Consider the following 17953-nt stretch of genomic DNA (forward strand, 5'->3'; position numbering starts at 1 on the left):
TAAAACAAACTGAAACAGAACTTGCTGGAAAAATTCAGCTGGTCTGACATCAGTTGTGAAGAGAATACAGAGTTAATGTTTCAAGTCCTGTGACCCATCTTCAGTTCTCAGCCTGTTTGACCAGATGAGTGCCATGGCTATTTTAAGTCTGTGTTTGTTTTTCCTTTTTAAGACCAATCAATTCATGAGAGTCTCAGGTATTAAAGTCAGATGATGGAATTCAGTCAATAGTTCTTTTTGTCATCATTATCACGATCATAGGAATTGCAGAGGGAAATATAAAATGAAGAAAGGCAACAAATGAATATGAAAAGGTATTGGCTGTTAACATAAAACTGAATTTATAGTTTTATATCAGAGAAAGAGAAAGTGGGGTCAATCAGAGAGAGAAGAAAGGGATGAGAACTTTCCATCTATCGTTGTCAAAGTGAAGAATCCATGAATGGCATAGTCTGGTGAAGGTAAATGAAGCACTCAATCAGCTAAAATAATTAAGAGGAGGTATCCCATAAGCTGGATGCACTTATAGCTGATAAGTCCAGGAACAAGCAAAACATTATGAAGGAAATGATGAAAGAAGTTGGAGTGGCATAAGTTATAATCTTCAAATTCTCTCTGTATATTGGAGTGACAATGTGTACTGGAGAATGGTAAATATAAGATCTTTCTTCAAAGAAAACAATAAGGCTAAACTCAGGAATAACTGTGTGGTCAGTTTAACCTTGGCAGTGGAAAACATTTACAAACAATGATCCAGGAAAAGATTAACACTCACTTGTGAAAGAAACAATAATATTGTTTTAATTGAAATTTAAGATTTAGATTCCATGGATAATTAAACCTGGGATCATCTATTCATTAAATTAAATGATCTAATAACATGTTTGCTGGACAGAAACTGGCAAACTCTACCAGCAAGCTTTGCAAGACTGATGTATTGTTTGAAGTGAGCCCTTTAGGCCCCAAGCTACCTAGAGATGAAAGTCTATGTCTTCCCATCCAGCAGGTCCAAAGACCAATCAGGCTCCTGCCTTCCCAGTTGCCAAAGTTGGAACTGGACTTAAATAAGCAGGAAACAGAGAAAGAAAAAAATTACTGGGGTTGTATATTGATGACCGGAGTGAAACATAACCGTTCACTTTTGTAAATATATACTCACCTCCATGGTTAAAATATTTGTTGTAAAGTTTTTATTTTGCTGCTGGACTTTATTGAGTTGCACACATTAGACAGGCAAGTATCCTCTTCAGATATCTCAAGGGCCAAACACTGTCCATCTCTCAAAAGCAATTGACTCCTTGACTGCCGGCAGCATGTGGCATCACACTGTGCGACTCTACTGTGCAATTGTTGACTGCAGCCAGAGCCTTGCACTTTAATGCAGACAACACCAACATTATACGGAATGTACAGGGAATAGGATATGATCTGCTCTACTCAAATTATCTTAACTTACTCCTGCCTGGTCAGTAGGAGTACAGAACATATCTCTTGAGGTGATGTTTCGTTCTATCACTTTTCGAGGGAATGTGTTGTCTTTCAAAGCTGGGCTGTGTGCCACAGGAAGTTGCACGTCAGGAAAACTTAGCAGTCTACGCAAACATTGACAGAATGCTGAAAGAGAGACGCTTTAGGATTGTGTCCCAAACTTACTACCTGTCATGAGAGAGTTAACTGCACAACACTCAGACATCATAAGATAAACAAAGAACTGCAAGATTCTGAAACAAAAGCAGAAATCGCTGGAGAAACTTAACGGGTCTCGCAACATCTGTGGAGAAGAGCAGCATTAACATTTTTAGTCCAGTGACCCTTCAGAACTAAAACTCAAATATCATACGCTGACTTAAAATCTGCCTTACCTTCATGCCAATTAATGTTAGTGTCCTCTCTTGCTGATTGCTGACCTGTAAAGGGCAGATACTTGAAAGAGGGATCATCCAAAGATGCCAAGCGTAGAATCATGTGCTAAAGAAAATAATTATGTCCTTGGTGGTGATGGGAAGACCGTGCAATGAAATTCACTGTGTTGGTTGTCTGTGAAGGTACCTGCATCCAGTCAAGCCAATCTAAGGAAGATGTTGCCCAAGTACCATGAGAACATTACCTGCTCCACCAGGGGCCCGAACATTTTAGACCATTGCTACACCAATGTGAAGGATGTCTACAGCTCCATCCCCCGCCCTCATTTCAGGAACTCCGACCACAATGCCATGTTTCTTCTCCTGACTTACAGGCAAAAGCTCAAGCAGGAGACTCCCTCACATATACAGACCCAGTGCTGGTCAGAGGAGGCAGAGGATCAACTCTGGTGCTGCCTGGAATTGGCTAATTGGACCATGTTCAAACAGGCCGCAGGTACCTTGGACGCCACCACCGTCACAGACTTTACCAGCAAGTGTGTGGAGGACTTTAAATTGAGGAAGTCAATCCAGGTGTTCCCCAACAGGAAACTCTGGATGAATCAGGACATACAGAAACTGCTAAAAGCCTGGCGTGAGGCCTTCGGATCAAGAGACCCACTCAAATACAAAGAATCCATGTATGACCTTTGCAGAGCCATTAAGGCAGCCAAGGATCAATACCTTTCCAAACTAGGGATCCAGACAGACACCTGGCGACTATGGCAGGGACTGAATGACATCACAGGTTCTAAAAAGAGACAGTGCAAGGTAACAGATGATGACATATCCTTCCTAGATCGTCTCAACGCCTTCTATGCTCACTTTGAACAGAATTTCAGCGGAAAGGTAACAACTATTCCGACAAGTCCTGACGAACCTATCCCAACAGTCACTGCATCAGAGATCAGATCAGCTTTCCTTTGCATGAATCCAAGGAAAGCGATGGGACCAGAGAGAGTACCAGGTTGTACACTCAGGGCATGCGCCGATCAACTGGCAGAGGTCTAAACAGACGTCTTCAAGCTCTCCCTGCAGCAGGCCACTATCCCTGCCTGTTTCAAGGGGGCTAACATCATCCCTGTGCCTAAGAAGGCTCATGCAGCATGTCTCAATGACTACCGCCCAGTGGCCCTCATTTCAGTGGTCATGAAGTGCTTTGAAAGGCTGGTCATGGCATTAATCAACTCCAGCCTCCCCACTACTCTTGACCCACTCCAATTTGCCTATCGAACCAACAGATCCGCATCAAATGCCATATCACTTGCCCCTCACTCCTCCCGAGAACATCTTGACACCAAGAACAGCTACGTTAGAATCCTACTCATTGACTACAGTTCAGTTTTCAACACTATTAACTCCTCGAGACTGATTACTAAATTTAGTGCTGAAAATGTGTTTCTGGAAAAGCGCAGCAGGTCAGGCAGCATCCAGGGAACAGGAGAATCGACGTTTCGGGCATAAGCCCTTCTTCATTCCTGAAGAAGGGCTTATGCCCGAAACGTCGATTCTCCTGTTCCCTGGATGCTGCCTGACCTGCTGCGCTTTTCCAGCAACACATTTTCAGCTCTGATCTCCAGCATCTGCAGACCTCACTTTCTCCTACTAAACTTAGTGATCTCGGAATAAGCCCGACTCTCTTCAACTGGATCCTCAGTTTCCTGACTCATAGGCCGCGATCAGTGAAGACTGGGGACAATATTTCATTGTCACTAACACTAATACTGGAGCCCCCAGGGGTGAGTACTCAGCCCCCTAATGTACTCACTGTATACCCATGAAGGTGTCACCAAATACAGACTAATGTCATTTATAAGTTCGCTGATGACACCACCATAGTCGGTCGAATCTCAGATGGCGACGAAACAGACTACAGACAGGAGGTGGAAGATGTGGAAAAATGATGCACTGAGAACAACCTAGCTCTGAATGCCAGCAAAGCCAAGGAATTCATTATTGACTTTCGGCGGGATGTTACACATTAAGAGCAGAGAGGTTTGGAATAAGTTAAGAGTGTCAAGCTCCTGGGAGTGGTTATCCACAACAAGCTTTCTTGGACTCTTCAAGTGGATGCACTGGTAACAAAGGCTCAACAACATCTCTTCTTCCTGAGGCAGCTAGGGAACTTTGGCATGACAGTGAATACCCTTGCCAACTTTTATAGGTACACCATCGAGAGCATTCTGTCTGGATGTATCACTACCTGGTATGGCAACTGTACCATTCAAGATCGGAGGTGGTTACAGAGAGTGGTGAACTTGGTCTGGACAATTACAAAGGCCAACCTCCTATCTATAGAATGCATCTACCAAGCCCACTATCAAGGAAAGGCTGTCAGCATTCTTAAAGATTCATCCCATCCTGGCAATGTTTTTCTATAACCTCTGCCATTGAGGAGAAGGTACAGAAGCCTGAACACATGTACCAGCTGGTTTTGTAACAGTTTCTACCCTATCGTTGTTAGAATAGTGAATGGACTCACAAAATTTTAACATTCGCCTGTACCTGTGTTTTGTTTTTTGCTGCTGTTTACCTACTATTTACTATCTATGCTGTTTAAATATGTGATCTTCCTGTATTGCTCACAAGACAAAGCTTTTCACTGGGCCTCGGTACACATGACAATAAATTCAATTCAATTCAATTCATCCCCACAGGGAGTCGCCTCTCTTTGGCCGACTCTAGCATCTTCTATCCATTTGAGACTTTTGTCCTCTATCCCACTGTTATCTTCACTCTTCCTGTTTTGGGCTAAGAATTCTCACTCTAATTTTATCTCAGAGACCTTCCTGGTGAGTTCTATTTTTAAAAGGGTTGGTTAGAGCTTTTATTTTCAATAAGCTAGTTTATCCTTTTACATAAATTATATCTTATAATTAGACAACTATAACATGAGCAGCATTCTTCCAATATTCAATAGGTCTGCCTCTATTTGAGAAGAGAAAGCAAAGTTAACATTTTGTCCCTTTCTTCAGAAGAAGCACTGGACCTGAAGTGTTAACTCTGCTTTCTCTCCTCAATTACTACAAGCCCTGCTGAGCTTGTCCAGCAATTTCTGCGTTTGTTTCTGATTTTCAGCATCCACAATTCTTTTTCTCGTTTAGTATTCTTCCAGTATTGAATTATTTCAATTGTTGCAGTAATGCAGAAACTACAGCACTCACTGTGTTTCCTGAAGTGTTGAGATTAACTTAATATTGATTCTTGTCTTGCCTGTTTGCAGCTGGTCCTCTCCTGAATGATACCAAAGTTGTTAAGAACCTTGCAGCATCCTCCATTGTTACATTATACTTCAGAGATCTGGGGACCCAGATAAGTTGGATTACGGTAAGACATAATGGCATCACAGTGGTCAGAACCATGAAAGGAGAATGTGGAACATCTTCCTTTGCTTAAAGTGCTAACTAGTACTCTAGAATTGTATATTTTATGTTTGCTTTAATGAGGGTGATGTTTCCTTCCCACCTAGCATGGTTGCATTTATATTTTGAATAACATGCTCCAGAAATCCACCAAGAAATAGCCATTATTATCCCAAATGTATATGTTCTAAATCCGTCGATTTGACATAATCATGCAATATGGATTGGTAAATCAATAATGTTGACTTTTTAAACTTGTACCAAAGATTATGCATAAAATTAATTGAGAGACTGTATGTACACATGTCTGACTTTGACTAGTATTGCTTTAGATTGAGATCAAGTCATGGGGTTATGTATCACATCAAGTCTAGAGTCATAGAGTCATACAGCACAGAGACAGACCCTTCAGTCCAACAAGTCAATGCCCACCGTAATCCCAAACTAAATGAGTCCCACACGTCTGTGCTTGGCCCATATCTCTGATAAAGTCAATAGGAGAAGGTCACCTATCCCATGTAGCCTGTTCGATATAATTATGGTGTATTCTGCATCAGGTGGAGATACCATTCACCATGAGGTTCCATATATGGTCTGGAGAGGGATGAAAAGCTAAATCAAAGTTCTCTGGTCAATAAGGGGAAATAAATATTTGTAACTTACTTGTAAGTTATAGGCCTCAGTCATCATGTGGGACTTTTGTCACACCTCTTCTTCCACAAGTTTATGTGTATTTCCTTTCATGGCAATACACTTCACTGTGCAACATGCTGCAACCCATTTCAAATTGTTATTCCAGCAGCATCAAATAATGCCAAACGCTGGAAACATTGGAGGTGAATTTTCAGGCTTAATTTTAAGTTTCTCCAGTAATAGCTCCAGAAAAATAACAGAAGTTCTACTTAATCCTTAAAAATTATATTGTAAGTTTTCTGCTGTATCTGATTAATTTTCCGGGGTTGAGAGGGGTAAGTCCCCAATGTCTCAGGAGGCTAGTTATTCGCATTGATGTATTATATTCTCATGACACTATGCAGGTCTATGGTTCTAGGCTCTGTGAGTTCTGCAGAAGTATAGTCAATATATCTGCAGCAGTTAATTCTTACTTCGCAGTGCTAATCTTGTATTCTGTCTTCAAGTGAATGCATGATAAACACCCCCTGAAAAGCAAACATTGCTTTGGTTAGGTTTAGACTCACAAAGTCATAGAGATGTACAGCATGGAAAAGAACCCTTCTGTCCCACTCATCCATGCCGAGCAGATATCCTAAATTAATCTAGTCCCATTAGTCAGCATTTGACCCATGTCCAGGAGAAAGTGAGTACTGCAGATGTTGGAGATCAGAGTCAAAAAGTGTGGCGCTGGAAAAGCACAGCCAGTTAGGCTGCATCCGAGGAGCAGGAGAGTAGGTGTTTCAAGCATAAGCTCTTCATCAGGAATGCGTCACATTTGTGATGAACAGCTTATGCTCGAAATGTCGACTTTCCTGTTCCTCAAATGCTGCCTACCAGCTGTGATTTTCCAATGCCACATTTTTTTACTTTGACCCATATCCCTCTAAACCCTTCCCATTCGTGTACCCATACAGATGCCTTTTAAATGTTGTAATTGTACTAGCAGTCACCACTTCCTCTGGCAGCTCATTTGGGAAATATATATAGCTTCTCTAGAATCAGATTGTAGAATCCAAACTGAACATCAGTGGGTTTTTTTTTGACAGGATACACCTGGGCAATTTCCCATCTTGTCAGGTGGATGCCACTGTTTTAACTTTACTGGAAAATCTCAGTTAATGGAGTGCAGCTAATTCTGGAGCAGCAGTCTTCATAACTACTGCTTGAATGTTATCAGGGCACCTAGTCTTTGCAGAATCCACTGTCTTTAGCTTTTCCATGATATCATGTAGAGTGAATCAAATTGGCTCAAGACTGGTATCTGTGATGCTGAGAATCTCAGGAGGATGCTGTAATGGACCATCCGCTCAGTATTCAAGTTGAAGGTTCTTTCAAATGCACTGTGAGCTCCCTCATCATTGAGGGGTGTGTGTTAGGTGATCCTCCAGTGAATTGTTTAACTACATCACACCTCAGCAGTGTCAGTGCTGCAGAGATTAGGCATAATTGCTTTGCTGTCACATGCTGCTTTTGCTGCTGGTTAATTCCGTGTTATAGCTTCACCATGTTGACACTTGACTGTCTAGTATCATGTCTGAATGAACTCCTGCATTCTCCCAAGAACCAGGATTGTTCCCCTGGCTAAGCATTAATGGTAAAGTGGACCATGAGTTTACAGATTGCAGCTGAGTACAATTCTGCTGCTGTTGGTAACCTACAAATGGATGCCAATTCTTGTGTTATTTGATTGTTTATGAAATCAATTTCATTCAACATGATACCTATTGGTTTGGAAAACTATTTAATTCATCATAACATGATTAAGGGTATCCTCAGTGCCAAGGGGGAATTTTGTTTCCACAAAAATTGTGCGGTTATCAGATCTATTGACATTGTAAGACAGATTTGTGACAGGTACATTTTATCATGTTGCTGGCTCCGTCATCACCTATCGTAAGTCCAATCATGTCCCTTAATATTCATCAGTTTTATCAGCAGTGGCACAATCAAATCACTCTTATTTATTGATATTGAAGTTCCCATCACAGTACAGTATACATTCTGTGCCCTGTCTCCCTAATTGCATCATCCAACATGTAGAAATATTGAATTATCAACTGAATGTGAGTTATAGATGGTAACCAGCAGGAGGATTCCTTGCTCATGTTTGACTTGATGCCATTTGAATTCATGGCGTGCAAAGTCAACACAAAATGCTCACAAGGCAACTTCCTTCTGACTGTATACAGCTGTGCCATTCTATCCTGCTGGCAAGTCAGGACCTGCCCAGGTCTGGTAGTAGTGCTATCATGGATATTATCTGTAAAGTATGATTCCATTCTGTATCAGCTTGTTGCTTGAGGAACCCATGTGCCAGCTCTCCCAACTTGACCACAACCTCCCCGATGTTTAGTCTTCACAGTGTTGACAGTTCTCTGTGTGCCATTGCCATTTCCAGCAACTCGCTTAATGCTGTGTGACCTGTCTGATCTCATTCCTGTTATTTGACTTTGTACCAAGTTGATTCAACTGAGTGACTCACCAGGTAATTTCAGAGGACAGTTATGAATTAACCTCATTACTATGGAATTGGAGTTACATATAGACCAGACTGGGGAAGAATGGCAGATTTCCCGTCTTCCCTAAAATGCATTGGTGTACGAGATGGGCTTTTATGATAATTGTTTCATAGTCAACATTAGACTTTCTTTTCTTCAGTTTCGGAATTTTTAAAAATTCAACTTCCACTATCTGCCATGATGGCATTCAAATCATATCCTGAAGCATTAGCCAGTGTATCTCCCAATGACAATATTACTACATCACCACATAACTATATCCCTTAGCAAATAGAATTCTGAAGTTTCATATTGTCTTTTGTTGATGATTTATCCTTTATCTGAACATCCAAAACCCAAAAAGCTCAAAAATCTGAAGTTGTTTTGTGAAGTATTTTTTCTCATTAACAAGGTTGTTTGGCAAGCAAACAGTTAACCCAAGTCGACACCCACTTGATGTGTGTCACTCAGATGCAATGTGGGGGGTGTGACACACACGTTCTTAGTTGGAAGTCTGCTTCTCCAGTAAGATTCTTAAAAATTTCACCATTAAACTCTCACTATTCTGAAACCCAAAAAATTCCGAATTCCGAAAAACAGCTGGTCCCGAGCATTTCTGATAAAGGATCTTCTACCTGTACACAAGTTGAATGGTAAATGTTCAATTATTTTCATTGTTACTGTACTGAAAAGGCATTTTTGGTTCAAATATTAATGTAATTGCAGTGAATATTTTAGGTAGGTCACATTTGGAGTGTTGTGTGCAGTTCTAATTGCCACACAAGAGGAAGGATGTGGAGGCTTTGGAGAGGGAGCCAAAAGGTTGATCAGGATGCTGCCTGGATTGAATTGCATTAGCTATCATGAGAAGTTGGGCAAACATGGATTGTTTTTGCCAGTATGCCAGAGGCTGAGGGGTAGTCTGATAGAAGTATATAAAATTATGAGAGGAATGGGTTGGGTGGATAGTCAAAATCTTTTCGCAGCGTGGAAATGTCAAACAATGGAAGGCATAGATTTCAGGTGAGAGGGAAAAAATTTAAAGGAGGTGTGCGAGGCAAGTTTTTTTTAATGCAGAGGGTGCTGGGAGCCTGGAATATACTGCCAGAAGAGGTGGTAGATACGAATACAACAGTAACATTTAGGAGGCAGAGTGAGAGACACATGAGTAGACAGGGCATATACAGACCATGCACAGTCGGTTGGGATTCGTTGAGAATAGCATCACAGTCAGCACAGACTCAGTGGACAGAAGGGTCTGTTCTGTGCTGTACTATTCTGTGTTCTGATATAGTCTTGTGTTTGCGCAATATTGTGTGTCTGGTATAATGAGCTTTGCCACTCCAGCTGGTGTTTGATGTCGCAAATGAACCTGATATATACTGACAAGTAGCAGAATGGGCCATCTGTCATCTCAATGATGCATGATTGAACATTATACTACCTGATTCATGTGATGCTTCGTTTTGGTACCTGGAAGCAGCAGGTATCAAGGAGGTTAAGAGCAGAGTGCAACGTGAATATTAGTGTGTCCAGGTGTGTTGCTGACAGGAACTCACAAGGTCTTACATGCTGTTCTTCAGCCAAAACACAAAGGTGTCATATAATCCAGAGTCCTAAAGTTGACATCTTACAATGCAAATCCTTCAGGGCCATTGTTTGCTGTAGTGATTGTTTCTGCTCCTCTGAACTATTCAGCATTGACAGATTTAATATGTCATGCATGCTACTTTATGAAAAGACTTTACCTTTTGGCAATGTTTCTTGCTCTTCTGGAAACCAGAACTCTCTCAGACTCCTTCCGGGCTGCGACATCTGTCCTGTTTTATAGAAATAAACAAAATGTAGGAATTAAATTCTAATTAACACTACATTCATGCAGATAATAATAAAATTGATCAAAGATTAGCATCCATTACAAATTAGTATTTTAGGTTCAGGAGTAGGAACAAAAGATTATAGCTGAAATTCCTCAAGTTGTAATGCCAGAGTTATGCCTTAGTGGTCCCCTTCAAGTTTAACCTTCTTGACAGAATTGATGATTCATAGAAAGGTGTCTCAATCACGTGGCCTGCAGCTGCTCACCCCACCATAGTCACCTGTATGGCATCCATCAAGTTATTATCCAGCAACCATTTGGTCCATATTCAGCATTCACCTGCCATTTCCAGTGTCTCTCTGCCCCATATTCAGCACTCAACGTTTAGCGCCCCTGTGTCATGTAGAGCTCACACCTGCACCTGGGGCATTGAAATAGTAGGTATGGTAGATCATCACGGGTAATGGGAATATATTTCTTGGTAATCCACATTTCACTCAACTGAAAAATAGGGGATAAAGTGATGAATTTTCTTCTTAGCAAAATTTAAGTGGTTATGGACCTAGTCCACATGTGTGGCTTTGATGTCATAGCAAAGCTGTGTGCATCCCTAAACACATAACATTCTGACCATTGGTAACATGTCAATTCCAATATGAGCTGCAAGCGTAGAAACTTTGTGAACCTTTGACCAAATGTTACCATGGGACTTCATGAGGTGTACTAACATTAATATAATAACTGTTACTGCCAATGGTTATTAAGCATCATGTTATGTTATTTATCAGCTAACTAAAGAATGGCTGGTAGAAAGATAGAACAGGTATTGTTGGAGATTTCACTATTTCCTTGACTTTTAATACCAGAGAACTGATCAAATGGCTCATATCGTCCACTTATTTTTTGAGTCCTTTCTACTGAAGTATGACCTCTTTGAGGGGAAAGTTATAAATTGCTCATCACAAGACATTTTTCAAAATAGATTTTGCTCCTCATATGCTACCTGACCTGCTGTGCTTTTCCAGCACCACTCTGATCTAAACTCTGGTTTCCAGATCTGCAGTCCTCACTTTTGCCTATTTTTCAAAATAGGATCATTTCTGATGGATTACATGGTACTAAGAATTGTTAATCAGTAAAGAAAGCTCAACCATCAACCCAGGGCTGCCGGGTTATGAAAAGAATAAGGAAGATTCAGTAAAGACTGTAACATATAAATTAATGGTGATTTTAAGATTGTCCGTAATTTGCTGAAACTATAGCAGGGGTATTCATTCAGTTTGGGAATCCACTTCTAAGTGGGCAACTTAGAATCTACTTGTGCACTTTAGAAGCACAAATATAGAAAGACAGTGTATGGTCATTCTGTAAAGTGTAAATTACAGAGAAACCTTGATGTCTATGTACACAAAACTCTAAAGGTGATAATAAAGGATAAGATGCTTCAAAAAACAGATTTGGACTACTTGAAGAAATGATGCAGGAATATCATCAATCTCTGGTTAGGACTCAGATGCAGAATTGTGGATAATTCCAGGCATATGTAAGGGCTTTAGAAAGGTGCAGATGAGTTTGACCAGACTGCTGCCAGTATTTTACCAGAGATAAGGAACACTATCTGCCCAGAAACAAAAATATTTAAATCTTTCTTCTTCCATGAAGGCAGTGAACATTGAATCCTTTAACTAATCCAGGGTCATAGATCTAAATCTGATCCTTTCCCTGATTAATCTGCAGATAAATCCATGTATGTATGTAAGATGGCAACACATGCTCCAGTTCTCCAGAACTGGGAGACTGAAATAAATCAAATCACCTTTCTATAAAGTAAATATACAAAAGAAAAATAGTTCACAGGCTGCTTGGTTCACAAGCTGCCTCTTGGATACACTAAGTGGAAAATAATTGCGAATCACATAATTTAGGGAGTAATGCAAAAGCATTGCACTGGATCAGTCCTACTCGCTGTTTTGCCTACCTAGTAAGGAAATATTTGATGTAATTAATTTTTTCTAGGCAGATCTTCTGTGAAACTTCACTAGTAAAGCTGAAATAGATTACCTCTCCTTTCAGGTGTTTCTAACAGAATATACTGGGCGTCTCTTGATCTATTTGCTGTTCTATTTTCGCATACTAAATCTGTATGAAACAGAAGAGATAAACCATTCCAGACGTCACCCAGTAGTGCAGTAAGTAACTTCTTATCTGGTCTTTTGTCACATAGAGGTTTTGGTTATACTTCTTTTTAAACACTTAAATCTATCAGTCAATTAATCATTTTGTGAAGTGTCTGGCATTGAATTTTCTTGCTGTCTCTCACTCGAAAATTATTCCGTTCATCAGCAGAAAGTTTTCTTGGAAAATCCATACGTATATGGTCTGGTGTATTTGTTGTTCAAAAGTGGAAGGCAGCCAACGACATTAAACTTTCAAACACTTCGGTGCAGAAGCAACATAGGTTCTATAGGTTTTATGGGGCAGTTAGCACCTGAAAAGGTTAATCAACATCTCAAGATAAACTCCACCCTCAGGATATGAAGGACTATTCCAAGGAAGAGCTAACCAGTTCCAGGCTTGAGGGTTAGTACCAATCTTAAGTTTAGTACTAAGCGCAATGTAGCTAAACAGTAACGTGCACTTAAGTCTAGTCTTAATTCTTCAGTCTAACCGAATGCCTCACAAGAGACTCTCATGCAACTCAAGTGTAACCTTATTTAGAGTCATATAGTCGTAGAGATGTACAGCATGGAAATAGACCCTTCGTGTCAACTCATTCATGCTGACCAGAGATCCTAAAGTAATCTAGTTCCACTTGCTAGCATTTGGCCCATATCCCTTTAAATCCTTTCTGTTCATGTACCCATCCAGATCCTGTTAAATACTGTAATTGTACCAGCCGCCATGACTTTTTCTGACAAGTCATTCCAAACATGCACCACCCTCTCTGTAATAAAGTTGCCCCTTAGGACCCTTTTAAATCTTTCCCCTCTCACCCTAAACCTATGCCCTCTAGATTTGGACTCCCCCGCCTGAAGGAAAAGACCTTGGCTGTTCACCCTAGCAATGATCTTCATGATTTTATGATCTTATATAAGGTCACCCCATAGCCACCAATACTCCAGGGAAAAAAGGCCCAGCCTATTCAGCCTCTCCCTATAGCTCAAACGCTCCAACCTTGGCAACATCCTTGTAAATCTCTTTTGAATGCTTTCAAGTTTCACAATTTATTTCCTATAGCAGGGAGACCAGAATTGCACACAAATATTCCAAAAGTGATCTAACTAATGTCCTTTACAGCTGCAATATGGCCTCCCAACTCCTATACTCAATGCACTGATCAATAAAGGCACGCATACCAAATGCCTTCTTCACTATCTTGTCTATCTGCAACTCCACTTTCATAGAATATGAAACTGCACTCCAAGGTCTCTTTGTTTGGCAACATTCCCCAGAACCTTACCATTAAGTCCTGCCCTGATTTGCCTTTCCAAAATGAGGCACCTCATATTTATCTAAATTAAACTCCATCTGCTACTCCTCGGCCCATTGGTCATTTTATTTATGAGTAAGTGCTATTTAATAAACCTACTCTTTTCTGAGACAGTGCTTCTCTTCCACAGAAGACTTTGTGTGGATATTCTTCTCCACTTGATATCAATAACTCAGCCAAGAAAGATTGGTGACAGTGAATCTACACAGCAGGTCAGGCAGCATCCAAGGAGCAGGAGAATCGATGTTTCGGGCATGAGCCCTTCTTCAGGAATGAGGAAAGTGTGTCCAGCAGTCTGCTGGACACACTTTCCTCATTCCTGAAGAAGGGCTCATGCCCGAAACATCGATTCTCCTGCTCCTTGGATGCTGCCTGACCTGCTGCGCTTTTCCAGCAACACATTTTCAGCTCTGATCTCCAGCATCTGCAGTCCTCACTTTCTCCTCGTCAGTGAATCTACCCACAGCATCTTAAATGGGACCAGTAAACATGACCATACAATATGTTGCTGTCAATACAGAAGTTTCCATTCAAACTTTAGGGAGATGGAAGAGAAATATTCACTCACCTGCTTTGCCCTTTATCAACAAAAGACATCCTAATGTTCACAGCTTCTTATCCAAAAAATGAGCAAGCACAGATGACCTGGTGTCATGACAGGGCAAACATCTCAACAGTTGTGACTTTCACAGGAAATTCTTTAAGGCTTCATCGAAGATATGATTCATTCCTGAGCGCACACATCTGTATTCTGAAAAGATTCTGAAAAGATCTATGTACTGAAAAGATTCAGTACCAAAGGATCAAGCAATGATTTTTAAAAATGTATTCATTGCTGCCTAAGCCACCTTCTCATTTTTAAACAGCAACGAGATCCATGTTCACAGCATTGTGAAGGTGAAGATCTTTGTACAGTGTGTTGTAATAATAATGGTCAATCACAATCTTTGAGTCCAGAGCTCCAATGAGAGGTCCTTGAATACTTGTGCTGTCTGCAGACACAGTTAGAATTTCATAATATGTACTCAGGTTCCGATGGTGGAACTAGAATTGGGAACACTTCTCATGAGTCAGTACCCAGCCCCAGCACCCACAGTTCAAATTTACTGGGGGCGTCAGAGGATACAGGAGACAGTTGCAATCATACAGTGGGATTGGTATTCATTTGTGGTATCCACTGTTAGATGACAATGTAGTAAGCGTGAGAAGTTAATAAAGGAACCTCCAGGACAAATGGGACAGCTCTGCATGAAGGCCACAACTTTCCTGTCCATTTCTATGTGATCAGTTATTCTTTTTTTCATTTCTCATTACAAGACTACATACCTCAAATCTTTCCTGTCTTCTCTCCCTTCCACGTATGGTTTTGTATTCTGACTTCCCTCCACCTTTTACATCCATGCTCTTTCAATGCACTGTCTTTGCCCCAGCTGGAGACTGGCAATTCCAACAGAAGTTTCTCCAACCATCAGGAGTGGTAGGAGAGGCTCTTTTCTCAAGGCAGCCCAAAGTTCTCCCATTTATAGAGTCATAGAGTCATAGAGATGTCAGCACAGAAACAGACCCTTTGGTCCAACTCGTCCATGCCGCCCAGATATCCCAGCCCAATCTAGTCCCACCTGTCAGCACCCAGTCCAATACCCTTTAAACCCTTCCTATTCATATACCCATCCAATGCCTTTTAAATGTTGCAATTGTACTAGCCTCCACCACTTTCTCTGGCAGCTAATTCCATACATGTACCACTCTCTGCATGAAAAGACTGCCCCTTAGGTTTCTTTTATATCTTTCCCCTCTCACCCTAAACCTATGCCCTTGAGTTCTGGCCTCCCCCACCTCACGGAAAAGACTTTGTCTATTTATCCTATTCATACTCCTCATAATTTTATAAACCTCAATAAGGTCACCCCTCAGCCTCTGATGCTCCAGGGAAAACAGCCCTCGCCTATTCAAACTCTCCCTGTAGCTCAAATCCTCCAACACTGGCAATATCTTTGTAAATCTTTTCAAGTTTCACAACATCTTTCTGATAGGAAGGAGACCAGATTTGCATGCAATATTCCAACAGTGGCCTAACCAATGTCCTGTACAGCCACAACATGATCTCCCAACTCCTGTACTCAATATTCTGACCAATAAAGGAAAGCATACCAAACGCCTCCTTCACTATCCTATCAACCTGCGACTCCACTTTCAAGGAGCTATGTACCTGCACTCCAAGATCTCTTTGTTCAGCAATACTCCCTAGGACCTTACTATTTAATGAATAAGTCCTACTAAGATGAAAGATGCTTGGATGGAGATCATTGAGCAACCTGAGTCCTGGGTCCAGTACAGGAATAGAGTCACCAACCTGCTACAATTTATCATGGTAAGTGGCACAGTCACATATTCTCAAAGGGCCTCAGATGGGAGCAGTATGTAACGTGTCTTTGCAAGTAAGCAATGAGGTGAGGCATACAAATACATATTCAGTCTCAGGACTACATGGTGATTGAAACCAAAATGCAAGACAATTTGGCTTGAGTGCTTGGATCGAATGTATGTATTTATTATTGGACTAATATCTGTGATGCGAATGCATGTTGGAAAGGCGAGTATGTGTGAGATATAGCACTAACTCTGCAAATTGTCATGCAGTAGAAACAGACCCCAGTTAGAAAGATAGCAAGGATTGGAGATGCAGTGCCAGGTCTGTGGCTGCTCAATCCTAACCAGGAAGAAACACTGCACAAAGAACAGAAGAATGACTGAATGATCAAAAATGGCAAGGCTGGCATGAGTTGGCATGCAAGTGAAAATGCATTCAACCTGGTGCTTACACATGGATGTGCAGGGACATGTGAAGAAACGCAATGTGTTCATTAGGAACTAATTTTTAATGTTTTCTTTGACTTTCCACTATAGCCCTTGCAATCCCAAGTCCAATCTGTGCCATAACAGTACCCTGAAAGTCCAATTCTGGGCATGTTGTCAGCATTGGCACAGACATGCGCGTTCATCTGCTTCTTCCACAATCTCCATCAGCACAGTTATATCCACAGAAGTCATGGAGGTTTTTTTGCATTTAAACTCAGGATCACTCTGTGGTGAGTACACTGCACATACATCCCAGCAGCAGAAGGAGACTTTAACAGGTGGGTCCCCTATCACATGAAGAACTGCTGGGGACAAGATTTCTGCTGAACCTCACATTAATGATGCCCCTCCGGTTGTGGAGGCATGAAGCCTGGTAGAGAAAGAGCAAAAAGCAGAGAAACAGCTGGAGGAGATGTCAGAGGTCATGAGCAGTTTTCTGCAGACAGTAGAGGAATCTCTGAATCATGTGTTCTTCCATGGCCTAGGTAACCGAATGCTTGACTTATTCAATGGACAGCTTGGCAACTGTTAGGGACAGTCAGGTGCAGTATAAAAACAGGTGCACTGTGCCCTGCATTTCATTGCTCTAACATAGGCTGTATACACCAGTGGCTAGGCAAGAAGGGGATGAGGCACATGGACTTACCACCAAAGCGACAGAGAGATGCCATTGCACACTGAGAGGAAGGATTGTGTGCCTGGCACCGGAGGGAATTCCTCTCAGGATATCCATGTTGAGCTATCTCTCTGAATTGACTCTATTATTGACATTGTTTTGTCTCGAGAAGACAAGTTCAAGGGGAATACTCCTGCAACAGTGCAAGACATCCCCAGAGGAACCTTCAAGTTGAATTCAAGAGCATGCCATCTATTACCAACAAAGGCAATACGGCAATTCATGGAATGGACTTCTTCCACCTCAGTTTACGAAGTCAGGAATGTACTGAGGTGGATGACTGTAAACATAAACTGGTGAAAGCACATAGATGCTGTGGGATCTTTTTAAAGATATTAAATTTGTCACATTTCATTTGTTTCACTTTGTTCACGCGCACAAAAACATCATTTTTTGGAACTAGCTTGGTCAGACAACTTAACATACTAGCATGCCTCATGGTCTATATGCAAATGGTGGTTGTAGAGGAGACATTTCTTTTATTGTAGACAAGTACTGCTTCCCATTTAGTTTGTACTGAATGTTCCCGTGGTGTTCAGGTTTGCTCTTGTGTGAAAAAGACCTGCTCTCCTCACTCTTCTAGTTGAAGAGAATGGAGATTTGGAGATGGTTCTGGGAGGGAAGCTGATCTACACCACTAACAATGGAATTCTGAAGATAGCACAATGGTCAT

General features: G+C 41.2%; 1 protein-coding gene across 2 annotated transcripts in view; it reads left to right on the plus strand.

Annotated features, from left to right (window-relative positions):
- LOC122563775 (trans-2,3-enoyl-CoA reductase-like) overlaps nt 1–17953 on the plus strand; it is a 143093-nt gene that overhangs the window by 73650 nt on the left and 51490 nt on the right. For both annotated transcript variants that reach the window (XM_043718005.2, XM_043717998.2), the window contains exons 4-5: nt 5125–5228; nt 12329–12444. In XM_043718005.2, the coding sequence (XP_043573940.1) occupies nt 5125–5228; nt 12329–12444 (220 nt within the window). The remainder of the gene's footprint in view (nt 1–5124; nt 5229–12328; nt 12445–17953) is intronic.

This window comes from Chiloscyllium plagiosum, unplaced genomic scaffold (assembly GCF_037043375.1).
Source record: "Chiloscyllium plagiosum isolate Xiang-an unplaced genomic scaffold, Cpla_swu_hap1 HiC_scaffold_2, whole genome shotgun sequence".
NCBI classification, from domain to species: domain Eukaryota; kingdom Metazoa; phylum Chordata; class Chondrichthyes; order Orectolobiformes; family Hemiscylliidae; genus Chiloscyllium; species Chiloscyllium plagiosum.